The sequence below is a fragment of the Blennius ocellaris genome, assembly GCF_963422515.1.
Source record: "Blennius ocellaris genome assembly, chromosome: 4".
NCBI classification, from domain to species: Eukaryota; Metazoa; Chordata; class Actinopteri; order Blenniiformes; family Blenniidae; genus Blennius; species Blennius ocellaris.
The window spans coordinates 18,740,211-18,762,327 of record NC_137653.1 but is presented as its reverse complement, the minus strand read 5'-3'; the positions used below and the strand labels follow the sequence as shown (position 1 = coordinate 18,762,327).

The window sequence follows — 22,117 nt, the reverse complement described above, 5'->3', positions numbered from 1 at the left end:
TTACAATAGTCATGGTCTGTTACAGTATCAGCAGCAGTCGGGTACATCTGAAATTATTTTTATCCCCCAATTTGATTTAAACAGTGAAGCTTAAGTGTATTCTAGATCAATTCCACATCAACTGAATTGTTTTGTTGAAGTCATTGAAATCTAAAAATACAGCTTCTATAATATTGGCATATTTCTTAAGATCAGATTTGACTTGGGTTGTTTTTTTAATTGATTCCATAATCATCACAATCTTTATGATATTATGAGTCTTGTAATAACTGACCAAACTTTGGGATTTTTTTTTTTTAACACTTGTATTTATGATGATGATTTTTTATTTTTATTTTCACATCCCATGTGTCCAGTATGTTTAGTTTCTATCCCAATGCTTGTTTACAGACACATGTCAGTATTTCTTATAAATTGTATTCAGCGATTCATTCCTTAATTGGTTTCCTTTTAATCTGCTCAGTTTAACTGTCATTTACCTTTTATTTTTGGAGTCATTGCACCGTACCATCGCTCATTTTAAAAGGATGAAGACGTCTTTGTTGTTTTTCATTAATGATGCAGAAGAATGTTTTGGGGGTTTTTTTGGTTTTTCGAATGCTGTTGCAAACATATTCATCAGAAATGGATATGGATGCCTTGTTACTTTGTTAGAAGAGGTGTGCCACGGGATATTTGCTCAGAACTTTTTTTTTTTTTTTAATAAGGAAGGTCCTGTGAGGACACACAGACTTGAATTACAGTGTACTTGTTTTATCCGAGGTTACTATTGAGGCCGTGGCCTTCAGTGATTGTAATGAAAGATGAATGATGTCAGCTAACCGTGTGGCTTTAGGTTGACTTCAGCTTGGTCAGCTCAGGAAATTACTTCTACCACGATTGTTTAAATTTACAAATGAAACGCGTACAATCTGAGCTGGTCTCCACAGCTGATCGGCTTAGTTCCCACCAAAGTGGAGGAGTTTCTTTTCTTCAGCTAGATCTTTTTTTTTGTTAACAATGATTCAGTGTAGAAATATAGAAACTGTAAAAACTGTTGCTGATTATTTTAAAGTGTTTTACATAAACTGTACACAGCCTCAGATTTGTGCATAACCTTCTTTACAGCAACACGCATGTGTACTTGCTTTCATTGACGAAAGGAGCACAATCAAATTTAATTTATTGATTTAAAAAGTTCACGCTGAATTTTTGAGTAAGGGTGATTGCATCAATGTCGATTGCTTGAACACTCATGCACTATTTGCACCAAAAGCAAAGCCCTTACAAACAAAAAACAAAAACAAAATCTGAACCAAATGAAAGGAGAGGCCAGAGAGACAATACAGCCTTTATTTTAGAGAATCGGAATTTTATCTGAACTCTTGAGAAGCTCTTTCTCTCTGAGTCCCCCAAGTGAAGCCATCTGTCAGGCCTCCGACGCAGGCTTGAAGTAGCAGATAGTTTGATCGACCGCTCACTGAAATCATCCACGCATCCCCGTCTTCATTTCAGGTTCGCTTTCGTTCCAAAGCGTCACAAGTGCCCACACTATGAGTTTAGGTGCCATTGCGTTCTGAATTTACATTGTCATATGTCGGGTGTTCGAGGAGTGGATGCAAAGTTGTTCTGAATGTGCTTCAATCTAGCAGCTTTGTTGTTTTTCATTTGAATTATGTCACAACGTCTCGCTGAAATCAGCCGGCAAAACACAACCCTGTGCCAACCCATGAGACCCGCTGTTTTTAGTCCTCTTTAAAGAAAAAAAGGAAAAAATACAACTAAAGAAAGTGCCTCACTGGAAGGTGTTCAGAGCAAATGAATTCTCCAAACTTAATACTCAACATGTTTTGGTTTGGTTTTTTTTGCCCTCAGCATTTACCTCGCATCTCACTCAGACCAATGACGGTTCACTTTTTGAAGGAACCACGACTGCATCAGTCATCCTTTTGTTCACATCTCTCCAGTTCCTCAGTCATGCAGGTCAAACTAACACGAAAAGCCCTCCTTTGCATTTTAGATTAATTCCATTTTGTACTTTTACAGCTTCTTCTCATTCCATATCAGCCGAATGAGGGATGCACGACAAGTAATCATTCGTGGATTCCTGAATATTGAGCAAACATTCAGACATTTCCAGCATCAAGAAAGACACGTTTGGTCACAATTGGCCATTTTGAAAAGTTTCACACACAGAAAATCCATCGAAAGTAAAGCATTCGAGGTTAACTTTTCCCCTCCTCTTGCCACCTGGGTGTCTTTCGTGTCTCTAATCCAGCTCCGTTCATTACTGCCCACTTAATTCTTTCTATCCTTGCTTCACTTTGTCTTGAAATAACTTTCCCCACTTGTCAGTGTCCGCTCTTATTTTGTACATAATGTAAGGTTATTTATATTCCACCCCTCCCCCCCCCCCCCCCTTTTTTTTTTCTCCCCTCCTTTTTTCTCAAAAAACAAAAAAAGAATAAAAAGGATGTATATTGAACTGTATCGGGACCATTTTGAAATGTACTAGAGATGTTCTGTTTTGGCCATTTTTAATTTGGTATCATTGTCTTAAGCAAATCCTATTTTTTAATTTGCCTATGTTTATTTCTAGTGTTTTTGTTATTCAATATTTGAATATATGTATATATAATTATATATGATCAAATTATATATAATTATATCATGCGAAATGGCCTTTCTAAGCAAGATACTGTTCAAACCTAATAAAGTGCTTGAGATTTTAACATTTGTTTGAATTTATTACAACCATTGATGCATATCTACTCATAATGGCTCAAACGGGTTGGTTTGGGTCCTGCGCATCGCACCATTGGCTACTCAAAGGGCAATCAACTTTGGAGCATATCTTCTCAACAATAAAGCTACTTTGACTGGAAATGTATAAAAAAAAAACATGTATATACTTTTAATTTGTTTTGCAAGGTATATCATTTTGACTGGCGCGTAAATAGCTCAAACAATTATTGTATTTGGACATGTAAGAAGATTAACATTATGACCACGATAAGATTCCAAGTGGATGATTAAGTAACGATCAGGGAAGGCCCAGTGCCTCGTTCTGAAAAGTGCTGTACCGAGTGGTTCGAGGAAGCGGCTCAACTTGTTCTAAACACCATGTGACAACGTGTCATTTCCTGGGTCAGACCAGTTTACACATTTTAAATTTGAAAAAGGATATTCCTTTTTTGCCCCTCTAATTGAGAGCAATATTTATCGGTGACCTGGTCAGGAATCTATGTTTGGTCACCGTGTCATCAGATGCACCTAATTTCCCCCTGAGAGGTCAAGAGAGGCTGAGGGAGGATGTGTGATGGGTCAATGTGGTGACTTTAATACAGCAGACCGCTCAATAAGCCAGAATTTGATGCAAATTAACCCTCTTTAGAATTTTTACCTCTTTTAGAACATTTAGTATATTGAGTGAAATAAATGCTTGAATTGATTATTGCACCAGTGTGGCAGTGTTAGTGAGTGGATCTAAGTGACGGATGTGAGCTGAGGGAAATCTCAGGAACATCGCTACTGTTTACAGTTGGTAATTGGAATTGGATGGGGCTTCTACACCTCTTGTCCCAGGGGAACAGTCATTTCAAGAGGGATCAATATTGGCAGGGCCCAAAGGGAATCATGATGCAACTGTACATTGGGTGGAGCTTTTAGACCAGCACTTATAATGAGGAGGAGAAAGAAAACTCGGAGGAGTTCTGCAGTGAAACGCTGATGAGAATAGAAAAGCTCCTGATACACTAAAGGAGAAGAAGAGTCAGCTTCTGAGTGGCCATCACAGGACACCTTTACCGCCAAAGTTTTGATCGCTGTGACTACGGTAAGGATGCCTTATTATAAAAACTACTTCACTTTACTGCTGAGCCTTTGCATAAACAAAATTTACACTACAAAGTCTGTATTAATCCTTTTTGCGAATCAGTGCAATCTGACTTTAGCTAGTAGTGTTTATCGGAGAAGTTTTAACTACGAGAGCTGTATATGGAAATTGGAAGTTGAATGTTGTTGAGAATATCCCAATTATTATGATGTAAAAATTACATGTCCTTTATTTTTTACTTTATTTTTATTGCAAGTTTTTTTTTTGTCATCACATGCATGCATGTACATAAAAACAAAAAACCCCCAAAGAATAATAGTTTGCTTTTATACATTTCTGGGAAGGGAAAGTCAAGTGGAGAGTATGTTTTTTTTCCTTTATCATATGTTCCATTTATATAAGTTATTATACTGTGTATCTATGTAGTTACAAGACATTCTTCATCCTTTACTGTTTTCTTTTTTTCTTTTGTAAGTCGGTACAAAAAAACACGTTCAAATGTTTGGCTGGTACATGTGTTTTTCTATTGACATAAGTCATCTGTTCAAAATAACTTGCATTCGAGTATTTCACGACTAAATCAAAGTGAATGTGGGCCCATGTTAACTCTTAGGTGGGACTATCATGTGTGCATTCCGGCTGGTTTTGCTGCTGGGCGTGCTTCTCTGTGTGGGGGCTCAGGTGGCTCATGCTCAGCATTGGTCCCATGGTTGGTACCCCGGAGGAAAGAGGGAGCTGGACTCCTTTGGCACATCAGAGGTGGGCCTCAGCGTTTGTGTGCCCATGTTAATCAGTTAGTGACATTTTGAGAGGGTAAAGATTTCACACCGAACTCCTTTTCTTCCCACCCCCCCCCCCACCCCCCCCCCCCCCCAACCCCCCCAAATCAGATTTCAGAGGAGATAAAGCTGTGCGAGGCAGGGGAGTGTAGCTATTTGAGACCCCAGAGGAGGGGCATCCTGAGAAACATTCTCGTAAGTAGAAGAACACCAAAATCAACAGTGAGGTGTGTAAAATTGTTTAAAAGCCAAATAAATAGAATGTTTTAACAGTTAATATAACATTTTCCTCCCACATATTCAAACGTGTTACGATTGCATGTTAACTGAAATGACGTGCTGCCATCTAATCCTGAACAAAATAACTCTTTCCTCAGCTCGATGCCTTGGCAAGAGAACTCCAGAAGAGAAAGTGACAGTTCTTCACCCCGCTTTGATTTACTATCTGGAAATTTGTTGTGATTCTTTGATCCCAACTTCTTGGGGGATTTTTGTTATGTAATTTTTTTTTGTGTGTGTGTGTTTGTGTGTTATGTTTGTAAACTTGTTTTCCCAGCATTGCATTGTTGTCCTCTGTGGAAATCCATTGTGGAGATGTTCATGTTCCAAAATAAAGTATCTATTTTGATATTACCACTTTATGTTTTTGGCATAAAAAATTATCTGCAGCATTCGGAAGAAATATATTTGGGATGTGAAATGTCATGAAATTATCAGCTTCTATTGGTATTTTAGTTCCCAGGTTGCAGGAAGGCACCACCAAATACAGTGATAGAAACTCTTAAATGGGAGTTATTCCTGTTATCTGATTTCAGAGGCGCTAAGAATGAGTAAAGACAAGGTACACCCTGAAGAGGTCGCCAGTCAATCACAAAGTGACATTCAGTCGCAACATGCAAAGTCCACAGTGAAAAGGCCCAGCCGGTCCTCAATGTAATTGTTTTGGCCCCAAAGAGGAAAGGTTAAAGGTCAGCACCAATACTGACTCCATCCCACTCAAGACAACAAAAAATGTATAATGGGTGTAATTATGGACTCAAACATGAAATTCAAAAACCACATTGAGACAATAACAGAATCAGCTTAATGCCATCTGAAAAACATTGCAAGAATTAAAGGATTTCTGACCAAACAAAACTCAGAGAAACTTTGTTTATGCATTGATTTTCAGTGAGCTGGATTATTGTAAAGGTGTGTATTGGAGCACATTACACCTGAGCTTCAACACAGGAGACGAGAGAAGGACACGGGAAACTAAGGAAACGGGTCACAGGCGAACACAGGCCGGACTGGAGCAGGACATGGGGATCTTTGAAGTAATGGTGATGTGGATCTGGTGAGTACGCTCGGTCCATGATGGTCAGTTCATTCGGTCAGGGAATGCATGTGGAGTGTGGATGGACCCAAGCACAGAATCGGGAAGTTCCATAAAAACCAGGTTTCTTGCAGCAAAAGTCCATGGAACACAAGCAGAACACAGGAGCAACACAACGAGAGGGGTGACGTAATGACAAGAGGCGAGACACGTTGACGAGACGAACCGTCAAAGACAACTGAGATAGAGGGTTTAAATACACAAGGGAAGCACACAGGTGGAACACAACAATTGGAGCACACAGAAGGAGAAGGCCATTGGTTAATTGGAAACACAAGGTGAAACACACAGAGGCAGACAGAGACCTGACACAGGTAATTAATTGCACCTATATCGAAGCTTTTTTGCTCATGTTCAAGGTTCTTTTTTTGTGTACTGGAGTGTTAAAAAGCGTTTTCAAAATATTTTTTTTCATGATTCAGAATTTCCACTTTTCATGTGACACATTTCATGTGTATACATTGTGCCACCTCACAGTCTGGAACCGGTTCTTTGTGGGCCATGTCATTATTATTATTATTATTGTTGTTGTTGTTGTTGTTGTTGATAATAATAATACGGTAATAATATATGGCTTAGATTATACAGCGCTTTTTTCAGGCTGACTCAAATAATGTACAAAAACCATTATTCATTCACACCAGTGATAATCGACATTGTAACTTATCACTGGTGCCCTGGGGCAGGCTGACATTGCACCAATGGCCCCTCCGACGACCACCAACATTCATAAGAGAAAATGTAGGTGAAGTGCCTTGCCCAATGACACAATGACTTGGATAGAGTGAGATTCAAACTGCCAACCCTTTGGTTATTGGACAATCAACTCTCCTACTGAGTCACAATTGCCTCCATTGACACTCAGACTGTGTTCAAAGGTGCAATGAGATTGAATGTGTGGAAGCGTTACATGTGATATATCTATGAGGCTTGTGTTTAGTACTGCAGAGAAGGGGAACAGTAAAACCACTACAATACTTTACAGTAAAAATATATAAGGACTAAAAATGCTTCTTTTTGGACACTTGGTTTAATTAAATCATTTGTCAACTTGGAAAACGTCAGCGGGAGACGACATCACAGCCATTTCAAAAGCAGCAGAAGAAAACAGTGTGAAATTTTTAACACATCACATAGAAACAACGGCTGAACATCTTCTCAGCGATCATTACCGCCACCGATCAAAGAGACTGACCACAACATACAGCTACATCACAGATGGGTTTTTATTTTTTCTTCCCCCAGTGGAAAGGGGTGACATGAGGAGTCACGCTTTCTCTCCCAGGAGAAGGGGAGGAGGGGGAACACATATCATGCTCTATAATATACAGCATATAGAGTCTATATGCTCTGCAGTGAATACAGATACACACAGAGGTAGGGTGTGTGTGTGTGCGTGTGTTGTGTGTGTGTGTGTGTGTGTGTGTGTGTGTGTGTGTGTGTGTGTGTGTGTGTGTGTGTGTGTGTGTGTGTGTGTGTGTGTGTGTGTGTGTGTGTGTGTGTGTGTAAGAAGAGGTCACAAGAGAAGGAGGGAGGCAGGGAGGGAGGGAGGATGCAACGACTGCATTAACAGTGATTTTTATTTTTTTCTATTTCTTTAAATACTCTCAAGCAGAGAGAAAGGTTAAAAAAAATGTAAAAAAAGCTTTGCCCTTTCACTTCGATGGCTGTGTTCACTAAAGCCTCCAAAACCAGATGAGTCATACGTTGCCAGCACAGTCTGGCTATGTACAAAAGCACTTCCTGTGATATGCGAGGAATGTTTGGCCTTCACATCAGCCAGAGCCTCCAGAAATATCCACTGTGTGAGGGCATGTGGCTGATAGGCTCATGTTCATGCTGCAGTACGAATATGTAACTACAAGGATGCAAGCCAGAGTGTGTAGCCCGTCTCTTGAGGAGGGGCTGCTGCTTGCTCTTGGTCAGAGTGGAGATGATTCACAGTATTTAGAATCCCACATTTGAATATGTCCAGCGCCACAGTTCCTGGTGGGTGAATCTAGTGAAGCGGCAGGATGCCCTTAGGTGGTGCTAGAAATCACAGGATAGGCCATGTTGATGAGAGTTTGAGATCAAATGATCTTTTGCAAGCAAGACCTGACTATAATGGCAGCATTAAAAGCAAAAGGATGATCAACCTACACAAATAGAAAATAAATTGTTCATACACAAACAGAAAGACAGTGCATGTGTGCAGCATCTTTTGGTTTCTCTGTAATGTTTGTGTAAATCAGATAAGACTCCAAAAAAAATGCTTTTTAGGTTTGGGTGTCTCTCTGTCTTTACCCTGTGATGGACTGGTGACCTGTGCAGGGTGTATCCTGCCTTCACCCTGGATTGGGAAAAGCCATATAGCAGATGGATGAATGATTTTTTTTTAGATCCAACAACTCAGACGCCCTTTTGTGTCTCTTGAAAAAACAAAAAGAAGACAGAGTATAGCAAACAAATAAGATAAATCATCAGATTTATGGAATGCAATGTTATTTTAAGAGATCAAAAGTCATGATTCAAAGATCAGTCCTATTCATCATAACGGTAAAGAGTAGAAAAGTCCATCTCATAATCCAGAGCCACATACGTCCCAATTTGACCTCAAGCGGCTTAGACCAACAAAATAATACCCTTTATATTCCATAAAATAATAATAAGTGCTCTCTTTCAAATAGGGTGTATGTATCGTGATGCAGCAACAAACTCAAATAAAACAAACATATACTTTCTAAAAGTATCTGCACAGCGCTGCAGCGCGAACGACGTCGGGTCTCTGACGTCATCACGTAGGCACCGCAGAGCTAGGGAAAACATGGACGACAGGAACGTCTGCTCTCCGCTCAACGCGGAGTCAGACGCTTCAAACTATACTTTTAGTTCCCCTCACGAGGCCTCTGTCTCAGATCCTGACAAAGTAATAAACACTAAATCAGATAGTACCCAGGTTAAAGGTGAGTTGTGTCTAGAGCGTGAGAAATTCAGTCGTGCGTCGCCCTCATTGCCGAGCTAATGATAGCATTTTAGCTAAGGGCGTTTGCAAAACATTAAATATGCTCACGTTTCTTCAGATCAGCCGTTTTGCCGATACAGAGTTCTTTAGTATAGGTCACAATATAGCTGTTGACATTTTTTTTTTTTTAAATCTGCCTGACTACTTCTGAGCCATTCTTTACATCCATTTAAATCTGATCCTGTAGCTATGCAAAGTTTTAGTAAAGACACAAAGCTGAGCCGTTTGAAATATCACAGCAGCTCAACTGTCACCTTTTCTTTGTTTATTTTATTATTATTTAAACTTAACACAGTTTTGAACACGACACCAAAACAATCTCATCTTGTTAAGTGCTACTGTGACTTATTTGGTAAGTACAACATCTGAAGTGTGTGTTTTGGGATTCAAAATATTTGGAACACAGTGCTCTAACTTTTTTACCCCTTGATTATTTATCTTAAAACCTAGTTTGATCAAACAATGGTGACCACTTCAGGCTTTGAAAGACTTTTTTTTTTTTTTTAATAATCAGTCACAAAACCGCAATATGTAGTATCTGGATAAAATACATTAAACTACACGTGTAATGTATTTATTATAATAATCTGGAATAAACACCATAGTTTTTATATTCTTATTGATGGGTTTGAACTTGTTGAAAAAAAATTCTTAAATTCTTTTTTATTTTTTTTAGGGCAGCCTCATGTCTTGATTTGAAATACATAACAGACTCCAGCTATTGTCCACTCCATTTATTTTTCTTAAAACACCAAATACTTTCCCAAAAAAATTATTAATCAAATAATTTGAACAACTTGGGCAGAGTTTTGTTTGTTAGAATAGTATTTTTCGGCAGTGCATTTCTCAAAATGTAATTTCTGTACAAAGTGACGAATGTTCCTGGTTTCTGAGGCGGCATGAGTCAGTTCCAGTGAATCGGTACAGGATGCATCAGGAGTCAAGCACGTCACCTTTTTTTTCACCCAATGATCTTTGTGTAGCAGAGAGAGTTTGGTTGTGTGCTGCTGGCTTGTTTTGTGTGCCTTTTTCATGGTATTTAAACGGATTACAAACCCCACCCCCCAAAAAAAAACAAATCTTGATATTATTCACTATCCCAAACAACGATGATGGTTTACAAAAGTAACATACAATAAGAAAGTACAGCTCTTGCTCACATTTGCAATAGATTACACAAATAAAAGGTCAAATGTGTGAATTGGAGCAGGTTAACAAACAAGCTTCCTTGTTGCATCTGGCTTGAATCTTAAATGTGTTGTCTTGTTGTGTTACACAGGAGATGTGAATGAGGAGGAGCTTCTTAAGGGCATCCTCACTGACGGTTATTGTCATCTGTGTGAAGCTGTGCTGTGTTTTGAATCTCAGCGTGTGTCTCACTATGAGGTGTGTGCCTTGCTTTTTACTACCCTTAATAACGTTCCATTGATCTCAAATGACCCTTTACCTTGATGCCCGAAATCCCCGCTGTCCACAGGGAAAGAGACACGCTCAGAAACTAAAGGTGTACCTGCAGGCTAAGAGAGCAGAAAGGAACAGAGACTCCAAGAATCCCCAAGTCAGTATTTATTTATTTAAAGATGTCACCTTTAACTATTTCCATAAATTGATTTTTGTATTCTTTGCAAACCATTTTTCTCTTGCGCTCTGTCAAGAATTATACATATCTTTCTTCATCAGTCCATCTCTTGTGTGTGTGTGTGTGTTTGTTTATTTTCCACAGTGTGCCATGGTTAGTGATAAAGACCATTTTTGTGAGTTGTGTAATATGGTGTTTAGCTCCAGCGTGGTGGCAAGATCACACTATGAAGGCAAAGTCCATTCAAAAAATCGCCGCAAACAAGGCCTTCACCCACCAGGCAAGTGTGGACTTTGCAATGGAAAAGTATCTTAACAAACCAAAATGCAGTTTTATCGTGTATTCTCATGGGAATGAACACAGTTATTAATCAAATGTCTTTGCTTTTACAGAGAAGTGTGCAGAAGTACACGCTTTACCAACTGTCACTCAAGATCCAGATTCTGACCCGAAAACACTCTCAGAAGCCGGCGCAGGGCATCCCACACAGCCTGCAGCTCCCACAATTTCCCCGCTCACTGACGTTGATCTGAAAGACCGAAACAAGTACTGTGCCCTGTGTGCTGCGGTCTTCAACAACCCACTAATGGCCTTGCAGCACTACAATGGACGCAAACACCAGAGGAAGCAGGCCAGACAGGAGCTGCTCAAAGAGTTAGGCGATGAGACACAACAAGGTAACACACAGTCTCTTTTTTTTTTTTTTTACAGTGGAAAAGCGTTACAAAAGATGTCTGATATCTCATGACGTAAATCAAGATTTAATCATGCGTTTCGTTAGTCTTGAGCTGCTCCTTTTTTCCCCACTGCCCTGTTGGGCATATTGTAGGTCACCTCCCCCCAAAATAATCAAGTTCATGTGAACATTTCACAGAAAAAGAACCCATTCATCCACCGTATCGTCAGAGACACAAAGACAAACACTTAAGAAATTTGCTATTCATTGTAAAACATCGCTGGTGCTCCAAGCAGATAATCCCCTCTGTCAATAAGATTTTATATCACCTGAAGTCTGTAGCGCAGTAGAGAGGTAGTTCTGTGTAGAATGTATTGTTACTATAAACTTGTGTTTCAGTTGGTCCTAATAAGTAGTAGGTGTTTTGAGTAATGGCATAGTAAAGTGTATTTAAATTTGAAACGGTCTTCACTTTGTCCATATTAAAAATGTGAATTTGTCCTTTGCTCTTTGGCACCAGCATGTAGAAACACATTTCAAGTTCAGGTCGATTTGGACACGAGTTAGGCGCAGGCCAAATTGACTTTATTATTATGTCCATTATTTTCAGCCGGTTCCCTGATGTGTCGGACGTGTAATTTGCAATTTGACTCAGTGGAGATGTACCAGGCACACATGGAGGGAAACAAACACCAGATCCGGTAAGGTCGAGTATTTTCTAACAGGCACTTTCAATCATAGATCTCACCGGCTAAATGTTTCTGTTTGCAACATGGACCAAATTCCAACTCATGTTATTTCATTTAGCAACTTGAATATTGAAGTAATTCCACTTTCTATGTCCTCCACCAGAGAGAAGAAGGTGGTTGACTTGTGCAACTCGCAACAAAAAGTCTACGACACATTTGCAGATGAGCTGGCGGATTATATTCAGGTTCAGAAGGCTCGAGGTATCGCCGTCAAGACCAATGACGTCCTGCCTGGGGGTGGTGTATTAAAAGACGACGGAGAAGCTGAAGAGGAACATCAACAAGGCTTAGATGAGAGAGATGTAACAGAGTTGAAAATTCCGTCGGGCACACAGCCTCCCATCTCCAACCCTTTTTATCAGCCCCACCCGGGTTGTTATTATCCTGCTGAAACCTGGCAACCTTCATATCAGGGTCCACCTTGGCCAACGTGTGGCTGGGAATACACCTACCCTCCGTCACGTCTGGCATCCGCAAGCTCGCCACATTTCGGAAACCGGCCAGCAAAAAGGAAGATGCTAACAAATGACTCGAGTTCCTCCTCGTATACCTCTTCATCTTCATCATATTCGTCCGATAGCAGTAGCACCAGTGAAAGTGATGACAGTGGAAAACGGCGCAGAGAAAAGAGGAAGACTGTAAGGGCGAGAAGAGAGAGAGGTAGGGGCAAAAGACATGCGGGGCCAGATAGAGAGAGGTTCAGAAAGCATCAGAAGAGGGAGAGAGAGGGTGAGTCAGAGAGGAAGAGGGAGCAATCTGTAGAGTCAGCTGAGGAGAGGAGAAGAAAAAAACCAAGACATGGAAAACACAGAAGAAAAGAAAATAAATTCCAGGAAGAAAACCTTGACCTGGAAAAACCTCAAAGGGTGGCAGACAAATCAAAACCAGGAGACACAATGGAGGGCAGAAGAGAAACTCCAGTGCATATTCAGACTGAAACAGATGTTGAGCAGAGGGAGGAGCCATCCAAAGCCAAATATAGGAGAGATAAGAAGAAGACAAAAGAGAAGATGGACACCAGGACAGAAGAGGAGAAGCTGTGGGATGACTCCATTTTGGGATGTTAAACTCAGTTTTCCTACCTGCTGTAAATTGTCAACATGGAAAATATTTAAAGCTTTCATTAATCACCCCAAACGACCGAGGAGTGGGTTCCTCTGGAGGCGCGCTAGCTGGCTAGCCGAGTTTAGTCAGTATTTGTAAAGAATTGATATTTATCTGACCGTGAAGTCAGTGTGTTTACTTTTCAATTGACCTTGTGTATTCAGGTAATTCACTCACTGTGATGTTGGAGCTCTGATGTTCCTAAATGTCATACAGACCTATGTTTAAGTCTTCTTGACCTGTTGGCACGTCAGTGAAGAAAAGAATTGGATTATCAATGGATTTTTCTCAGCAGACGTGGACTGTGATTCCTCCACTAACCTGTGGTTGATGCTGTGGAGCTCCATTCAGAACGCCAGTGAGGCCGATAACAGTCTGCAGGTGTTCTGATTCTGGCAGAAGGCTGTTCTGGAGGTGGACAGACGTAACAGCACGGTGAACATTAAACACAGACTTGTACCAATGCTTTCAGTTTGCACATCAGAAGCGTCGACACACACGTGTGCCATGATTGTATTACACAGAGCACAATAAACATTTGGGGTCATGCAGGTGCGAAGGTTAAAATGAGCACAGTTCTTCACAAAACCTCAAGAGTTCAAGTTTCGACTTACATGTTGGATGAGTTGAATAAAAAGCTTCTGATCTGGGATCAAGACACAAAGTCAGCAATGCTTTATTTACTATCAAAATATAGAATCCAATGATAAGATTCCTCGAATTGTGTTTTAGAAAGTTAACCTGCTGGTTGTGACCCACATTACAATATGTTATCGGTGAGTCGGTTATGACACTGGACAGATACTTTGAATTACTTCCATGCTTTATTTCAAATATAAATCAAGACAATGAGTAGCTTGCTGTGTTTTGAAATCACTTTGACACAAGTGATGTTACTGGTGGAGAAGTCTGAATAAAAGTACAAACATTAATTGCCTCACAGGAGTCTTGGAAGTATTACGATAAAATAAATTCTTGACTTTGTCACTAAATAATCCTCTAGAACTAACGCGGCTCTCTTGAATGCACAGACGAAGTCACAAAATGATACAAAGGGCTGAGAAGAGCAGACAAATAGAATCAAAGAACTTTTCAACTGTACAGAAATTCGACTTGATGCGATGAAGCTGAGAAACCAACAAAGGCTCCTCAGCTCGGCGAGCGTAGAGTGCAGCTCCGAAGCCCCCCCGAGATCTCCTGTTTTCAAAGAATCCTGTGGTCTCCTTCCTTGTCTTGCATGAATGTTCGACCCCCGTAAAGCTGTCGGGTTCCCACATCCTCTCGCTTTCAGACCCCCGCCAGGCTCTTGCTCCACCCTAAACCTTCAACAATGTACGACATACAGAAATCCACAAAATACATGTTGAAAAGCTGATGAGCAGTCGGCACTCTAAGGAAGAATAAAGGTTCTGTGGTTTAATGGACGTTTAAACAGTTTACTGGTTTTAAAAGGGAAAAAAGGTCATGCTAATTGTGAAGTTGTCATATTTTTGTGTATATATATATATAAAGTATATTTATTCATACAATGTTCCAAGAACAGATCTGAGTGTGACAAAGTTCGTTAGCGTGTCCTGTATGTGTCGTACCAAAACATTGCAAGATGTAGTTATAATGTAGCCCCTCGAGTAGAGATTGGTTTGGTTTGTAAATTTGTAGCTTATTTTTTTTTAGTTTATCTTTTGGATTAATTGTGATATATAGATGGCAATTATTTTATGCTTTAATTTCAGGAGCTCTGGAGAATCTTCTATTTTATGAATCATATTGATCATTTGACACATTGGTCATGAATGGAAATGAAGCATTTTTTATACTTGTCAGTCTACAATTTAACCAGTATGCCAGGAGTTTCACACTGGACAGAATTTAGACAGTATATATAGTTAGTTTTTGTCGTACCTTCAGTTGTTTATTTAAAAAAAAAAAAAGATCTGATCTGATCACATGCTATTTCAGTGGTTTGATCATCAATATTACAGACGGAGAAAGGATTGAGCAAGAGCAAATGTCTCTTGCAGACGAAAGTAAGGCCAATTATTTTGAATACAAGCTGAACTTAAGGTACTGCTGATCATCTTTACTGACATTTTATCACCGGTTATACAACATTTCTTATTGCCTTTTATTTTGACTGACGGGAGTTAAGAGGAAATGTATATTTGGAGCTAAAACGTGATTGTATGCATGAAGCAAACCTCACTTTGTCGTCATGCTCTCTCAAGTGGTATCCGAATGCACCTTGTTCAGAACCCCGTGAAGTCATGAGATAGAACTGTAGCACCCCACTCCCCGTGGAAATATTTAACACTAATTGAGAAATTTCTGGCACAATTTTCATATCTCACCTTGTTTCCAGCTGTTATTTCAACATGGTTTTTAGCCTCTGTGTTGGTGCTGTATTCCCTTTGTGCTTTGCAGTTTGGAGAGAAGTGATGTATGTAGGACTCAGCTGTAGATCATGCACCTGGGCAGAGACCACAGCACTGCAACCTGCTTCTCTGAGAACACACAACCCTCTATTGTTTAATTTATTGTCCCATGTCTGCTTTCACATGAACATCAAATTCTCTGTATGATCCCCGAGTAGAAAGACATTATATGTTTGCATGTTTTTTCTTTGACCTGGATCTCGGTGGTGAAAACATCTATTAATCTTACGCTGTATTTTAGAAGAACAGTCTGTAAATGGTCATATTTGAGTTACACACTTTTCAGCGTATTTATTTTTTTCTCCTCCAAGCTGATATTAGTCTTTGTTTTATGTTGGCTGGAGGCTGGGCCAATCTGACAGGTCCTGTGTGTCACATCGGGGAGTTACCTTGAAGACTCAGGGCCGTGCCGTGCAGTTCCTCCCATCTTCTCTTGACGGAAAGACAGACAGCAGGAACAGAAAGCAACATTACTCTCCCTCAGCGACTACTCATATACGCGTACTTACACTTGAAACTGGACAAATGATCCCCCTGACATGGACACTGTTGGCAGTATCAGTCTGGACATGTGGTAAGAAGATTACACTTTCTCTTGTTTTTAAAACTTGTAATTTACTCTGCATCATAACTCGATGACGGGCCGATAGCGAGGGATGTGCTCTTGTGTCGTCAGTGATTTAGTCTGAATACATTAGATAATATTTCTACAACAATCAAGAATGTCTGCCATACTTTGTGCTAAAAGGTAAAAGGTGATTTTTTTGAAAGGTCATCCCAAACTTTTTAAAAAGTCTATGTTGCCGTCATTTAGTGCAGATACTGTTACGATATTGTTCCCATGTTAAATACAATCAATCTGCCCTCGACTTTTAACGATTATGTCATTATCATCCCTGTACAGTTGACTTAGTTTTATGTGTCTGTTTCATATTATTCATATCTGCTTAATTTTTGATTTATTGCAAAGCTCCATCAGGCCTTAAAAAAATGTACTGAATAGTGCACCTCATCAGATGAAGGTTTGGCGATGATTCGTACTGTAAAATGTCACAATGTGAGCATTTCACTGTCAAAATCATTTTTAACCTTTTTACATTCACATATTTCATAACACTAGTGATTGCAACATGTCAGTATAGATGTCTTGAAAAAACACAAAATGTGTTTTCTAAATAAATGTATCTTTTTCTGTCTAAAATTAGATAAAAAAGCTCTCAGATTCATTGAAGGCCTTTTTCAACATGATGTCAATGCCTTCTGTCTGTCTTTGAAAAATTATTTAAATGTCAGTTTCACAGAGTTAAAACGATTTAAGACCTATTTTGACTTCATTTCTGGTCTTACGACATATTTTTGCGTTTCCAAAGTTGCATCTGCACACTCTCCCAACTTACGTGAACTTTTTTGTGCTTCTTCACACAATAAGTGTAAAAAGGTTTAAACAAGTTGCCTCGCGTGTTGTTGAAAATTGTGCTTCATAAAACCTGTCTTGACACCAAATGAACATGTTGGCTTGCGACAGTATAATGATGGTCTGTAATTCATGGGGAAGGACTTTATCACGTTAAGCTTGACTTCAACAAATTCACAACTGCTATTAATCTACAACTCAAAAATGATTGTTCTGTTCTATTGATGTATGAAGATGATGTCTTCTTTTTTTTTTTTGTCCTTCCAGGTTCGGGCCAGATACTTCTCCAAGAAAGCGCCAAAGTTCTTTATCCTAAACTAAACAGCGGTGAAACTGTTGAATGCGACTGTGGTAACTTCGCCTGTGACACTGTCTTCTGGTTCCGCAGTGTTTTTAACAAAGTAGAATTCATAGGCAAGTGCACCAACGCTGACCGTGTCGTCTATGGGAAAGTGGACCAAAGTCGGTTTTCGTTGGGCAAAAAGGGCAGCAACTCTTTTCAGCTGCGCATCTCCGGGCTGACAGAGGCAGACGCAGGCATTTATTCTTGTGTCCTAAAGAACAGGACTAACAATGAGATGTGGAAGCCCGGGACATTTCTCCGACCAGGAGGTTTGTATGCTGATACCCGAAACACTTCAAACACACGGAACGGCAGGTCGCCGCTTGATTTCAGAAGTTAACCTTTCACTCTGGTCACTTTTAATCAGCTTATTATATATTTGTACAAATGCTTGTTAACTTTTTTTTTTTTTTTCATTACATAACACTTCATGGTTTCCTGGTTGTCAAAAATAAAAACGAATACATTTACAAACAATTCTACTTTGCATTTGAGCAAAACAAATATCACTTGTCTTGTTGACCTGTTGTTAAAGTTTGACCTCAGAGACTTTTGAGACACTTCACTTAAACAAAAAAGTATGAAACTGATCAGCTGCGGTTTAAAGACTTGTAACGTGTAAACGACAAATGCCGTTTTCACACTAATTTTCCTGCCTGCCCTATGATACGTTGGGTTTATGAGTAACAAGTTAATGTTGGTCTGAACAATAATTTCATAGGTTATTAATTAGATACAATTGCAACAAGTGAATTTATTGTGTTTCTACAATAAGATTTAATCCTCGGAACTGTTTGTAAAAATGGTCATCATAGATGTTTGATGCATGTTTGCCTCTTTTATACAAGGTTGTCTGGTGTTTCTTTTCCAGTGACGCCTCCAACTGAACCCCCGAAGATAAAACCAAAGCCGCCAGTCAAACCAGTCTGTCCATGCTCTGGGACCAAACGTCAGCAGGGTTTGTCCTATTAGAACTATCATGAACTTGCGGCAGCATGGAGCTCATAAGACGCTCTCGCTGACGTCTGCTTCTTATAATGTTTAAGAGTTTTCTTTAGTTTTCATGTCGATGTTGTTGCTGGTGTAACTCTCGAACATTGAAGCAGATCGCAGTGATTTAAATGCAATGGAAGAAATGTCGAAGTAATGAATGACGCTGGCAAAAGATGCCGATCACCTTCAATAGTATCAACGAAACGTGCCACAATATATTAAGATAAAAGACATGTTTTTTTTCTCTCCAGATGGCTGTGGATCACTGGTTCTGTGGCCATTGGTTGGACTTGCTGCGGCCTTGACTCTTGCTCTATTCTGTGTGCTGTACTACTTTAGTCGTAAGTACTCTTCCTGTTTGATGCCATAAACACTTTATAGTAAATTAGATAAGTAATTATTTAAAGTATGCTCATACTGATTGTAAAACTTAACATTTTTTAGTATTAAGAGTATGAAAAACTGTTCCAAAGTCTATCTCCTGAGTTTGAACGTGTTCCTCCTTACAGGGCTTCCTAAGAAATGTCGGCACCACTTTGTGAAGTGAGTCAATAAGCGCTTTTGAAGAAATAAAAAAAAAAGCATATTTTAAGCAATATATATTCATATCTATCTTTTGCTTCTCTTCTTCAGGAAGCGGCCGATGACCTAAAGTGTTATTTACTTTACTTACTCGTGTCTCATTTATAGTAAGTACATCATTTACTTTGCTTGTGTTGCAGTTTTTGCTTGTTGTTGACGAAAGCAATTTGTACTGTGTTATCTTTAATGCTCTACAAATAAAGATTGATTCATTTCATTTGCATAATTTATGAGTTATTAGAAGGAAATCTGTTCTGCTCTTGTAATTTCAGCGACTTTGAAGGACACAACTCACAGTGAAGACACTTCCAGCAACAGCAAGGCGTCTTTCTATTGCAGTGAACTGTGTCCTCGTCCACATTGCAATTTTATGCTACAAGCAGAAGGAACTTTGTAAGATATTGTGATATACTGAGAGAATTTTATGACTTTTTTTTTCTTTTTTTGTAAAACTAAGTTCAGTTCAAAGCCCCCCTGCAGTAACTTCTCATTTGTGAAAGTTTGATTGATTACAAATCAAAATGGATCAAAAAGACTCAGAAGTATAAATATTGTTCCTCATGGATGCATCAAAAGAAACATTTTGTCACGTAACTAAACAATTAATTTATTCAGCTGACAGTTACAATCAAAATGTTTAAAACAAATACAGAACTGATTTATTTCAACATATTGTGCTTGTTTTCTGTTGTATTTTGTTATTTGTTGTTGTTTATTTTAGTATTGCAGTATATTGCTTATCTTCCCATCTTGAAGAAGAAAGTTTGGTCATGTTGATATTTCTGTTGGCTCAATAAATGTTTGGATTTCTCATCGGTTGCAGTGCTTAATGATTCATAAATCAAACTGCCAAACCTCATCGCTACCTCCCAGATAAACCGAATAGTTGAATCAATGGGTAACACGCTGTGCATGTGTCAGATGTCTGTATCGTGACTCGTTCATGAGGTTTTTAGGAAATAAAATCTACATCTGAAGATGTACGTGTTTGTGTTTGAAGAGGTGGAAGAACGACTCTGGAGTGGGTGTTGTACTTCCATCGTCAATATCGTTTGGCGGAAGTTGAGTAGGTGAGCAACAGGGTTTAGGTTTTTTTACTTCACTTTTGATATGTAAACATGCATCAAATTCAGTTTCTGCACAGCCGCTCTAAGTCATCTTTTCTTTTCTAAGTCTAACTAACAGGCTCATTTTATGAAAAAACTCACTGTGGCACTTTTTCATACACACAAGGTTATGCACTGCACACACACACACACACGCACACACATGCTCACACCTGTGTGACTGAGAAGTGCGAAGGCAAGACTGAGTTGGAGGTTTATTGGTTTCTCAGGGAGTGTGTGCAGCTCTTTCCTGTGTTCTGGAGAGAAGGAACCGTGTATACTGAGATGCTATCGCTTCGCGTAGCTTTGAGCTCTCCATCGAGTCTCTGAAACAAAAAGACCACAAAATGTACCACAGGCTGAACCACAAGCACTGACATGTTGGTAAAAGAAAGGACAGAAAAGGAGAAACAGCCTGGTCGTCGTGCTGCGAAATGAGGACATTAGTGAATAAAAAAAATTCAATGAAACTCTTAAAGGCTTGAATTGCAGTGAGTTTTATTGGATATTGTTCATTACAAATTCATGAAAATATACAGTGGACACGATGAAATATATCAATATATTTTTGTGCTTTATTGTACGATAAAAAAGTGGATTTTCTGTATAAGTTCCTAACTATAGCAGTAATAATGCAAGATAGAGACACATACAAGCTGTAAAGTGAGTTAACACTGGTAAATTCAGTTTTACCAAATGAAAAGTATACAAAATGAATAACACCTGATACGTCTGCCTGCTTTGTTTCTCATACACAGCAATCAGCACACCCGATCCCTTCAGAGAAATACAATGCTTGATATGTTATAGAATCTTCTTTTATGTTGAACGTACAAGAAACATTTTATGTGCTTAATAAAGCAATAATGGACAGCGTTCAACTATGTATCCATAAAGATTTTATTTTGATCTTTCGGTTCTAAAAAAATTAATGAATACAATTGATACAGAGTTAATTCCCCTGCATTATGTGGACACCTACAAATTGAGTTTGTATCATATATTACATTGGATTACACATAAATATTCAGTTGAGTATCACTTGCATTGCACCGTTTACAACATCGTCATCTCACGGCAAGTTACATGAACAAAAGGGGGAAAACGACACGGATTCCTCCACTTGTTTTTCATGAGGGTACCTTATCATGTTCATGTGTTTATGACGGTACTGTAAATCTTGTAAAGAACAGGAATTTGAAAGGAATCACTATATTTTTAATATTTCTTTTGAAGTCATTAGTTAATGTGATAAAACACACGCACACACACACACACACGGAAGTGCACGCAATTACAAAATGTCACCTAATGAAACGTAATAAGGTTTCACATGTAAAAAGAAAATGGCTCTTCAGCCCCTCCATTACTGATCTCTTCATTTTACTTACCCGTCTCGATGTTCTTGGCTTCCATGTTACAACTCCATATCCCATAATGCCTGAAACGGCCCGTATCGTGGCCAGGTGGAAAACGTGAATTAGCACTCCTCCTGATTTACAAGTCGTCAGAATGCTGTTTTTTCCTGTTATAAGAACATGTCCTGTGACTGCCTTTTGGTGTCAAGCTGTGGAATTTAACAGTACACGATATTTGTTTTCTCATTGGCTTCCCCCTGGTCACCCACGACACACACACACTCACACACACTCGCAGATTTCAGATTGGAGAACCCCTGTATGACTAAGACAGGGAAGCCTATGCAGGTGTGTTTGAGTGTGACTCACACCTGAAAGAGACATGGAAAGGTGAAGTGGGCTTATCGAGAGTCCTGACTGGGTCTCCCTTCTGGCACGGAGCGTCAACAGAATCCCCTGCTTACTGAAAACGATGCAAAGACCTGAAACCAGCTTGGTTTCCATCTGGGTTTCATTTGAAATCATCTCTCGAATAGTTTTCGACAATCGGCACATTGAATAACTCGTCACAAGCGTCTGTATTTCGGGGAAAATCTCACAAAACAGACAAGACAATGCGAAACAGCTGATGTCAATAAAAGAAAAAAAATGGCCTCACTGTTATTTCTTTCACTCTCTCTCTCTCTCTCTCTCTCTCTCTCTCTCTCTCTCTCTCTGTTGTTTTTTTCCTCCATCTCCTCCCACCAATGGAACAGATACATCCCCCACAATAACACAAATGTCAGTGCTGTGGGCAAAGACCCATTACC

At 39.3% G+C, this 22,117-nt stretch overlaps 2 protein-coding genes and 1 long non-coding RNA gene across 4 annotated transcripts; all 3 read left to right on the top strand.

The window, feature by feature from the left end:
• Nucleotides 1-4,438: 4,438 nt before the first annotated feature.
• gnrh2 (gonadotropin-releasing hormone 2) lies at nt 4,439-5,111 on the top strand (the record flags this gene model as incomplete). Its single annotated transcript, XM_080494678.1, has 3 exons — nt 4,439-4,573; nt 4,705-4,788; nt 4,971-5,111. 3 exons carry the CDS (start codon nt 4,439-4,441, stop codon nt 5,007-5,009), a joined length of 258 nt encoding a protein of 85 aa, XP_080350804.1. The 3' UTR covers nt 5,010-5,111.
• Nucleotides 5,112-8,774: 3,663 nt separating this feature from the next.
• zmat1 (zinc finger matrin-type 1) lies at nt 8,775-18,219 on the top strand (the record flags this gene model as incomplete). Of its 2 annotated transcripts, XR_013936602.1 has the most annotated exons (10): nt 8,775-8,913; nt 10,252-10,358; nt 10,450-10,530; nt 10,696-10,831; nt 10,944-11,228; nt 11,838-11,928; nt 12,080-13,515; nt 15,857-16,086; nt 17,194-17,538; nt 18,141-18,219. XR_013936602.1 is itself a non-coding variant. In XM_080495307.1 (7 exons), the coding sequence occupies 7 exons, from the start codon at nt 8,775-8,777 to the stop codon at nt 13,041-13,043; spliced, it is 1,803 nt and encodes a 600-aa protein (XP_080351433.1). In that variant the 3' UTR covers nt 13,044-13,534. The 2 variants fall into 2 exon arrangements, 1 of the variants encoding a protein (XP_080351433.1); XM_080495307.1 differs by lacking the exons at nt 15,857-16,086; nt 17,194-17,538; nt 18,141-18,219 and having other exon boundaries at nt 12,080-13,534.
• Nucleotides 18,220-18,520: 301 nt separating this feature from the next.
• On the top strand, nt 18,521-19,604 carry LOC308129607. Its single transcript, XR_013936607.1, has 4 exons — nt 18,521-18,603; nt 18,772-18,805; nt 18,896-18,951; nt 19,117-19,604. It is a non-coding gene; the product is annotated as an uncharacterized lncRNA (long non-coding RNA).
• The last annotated feature ends 2,513 nt before the right edge of the window (nt 19,605-22,117 follow it).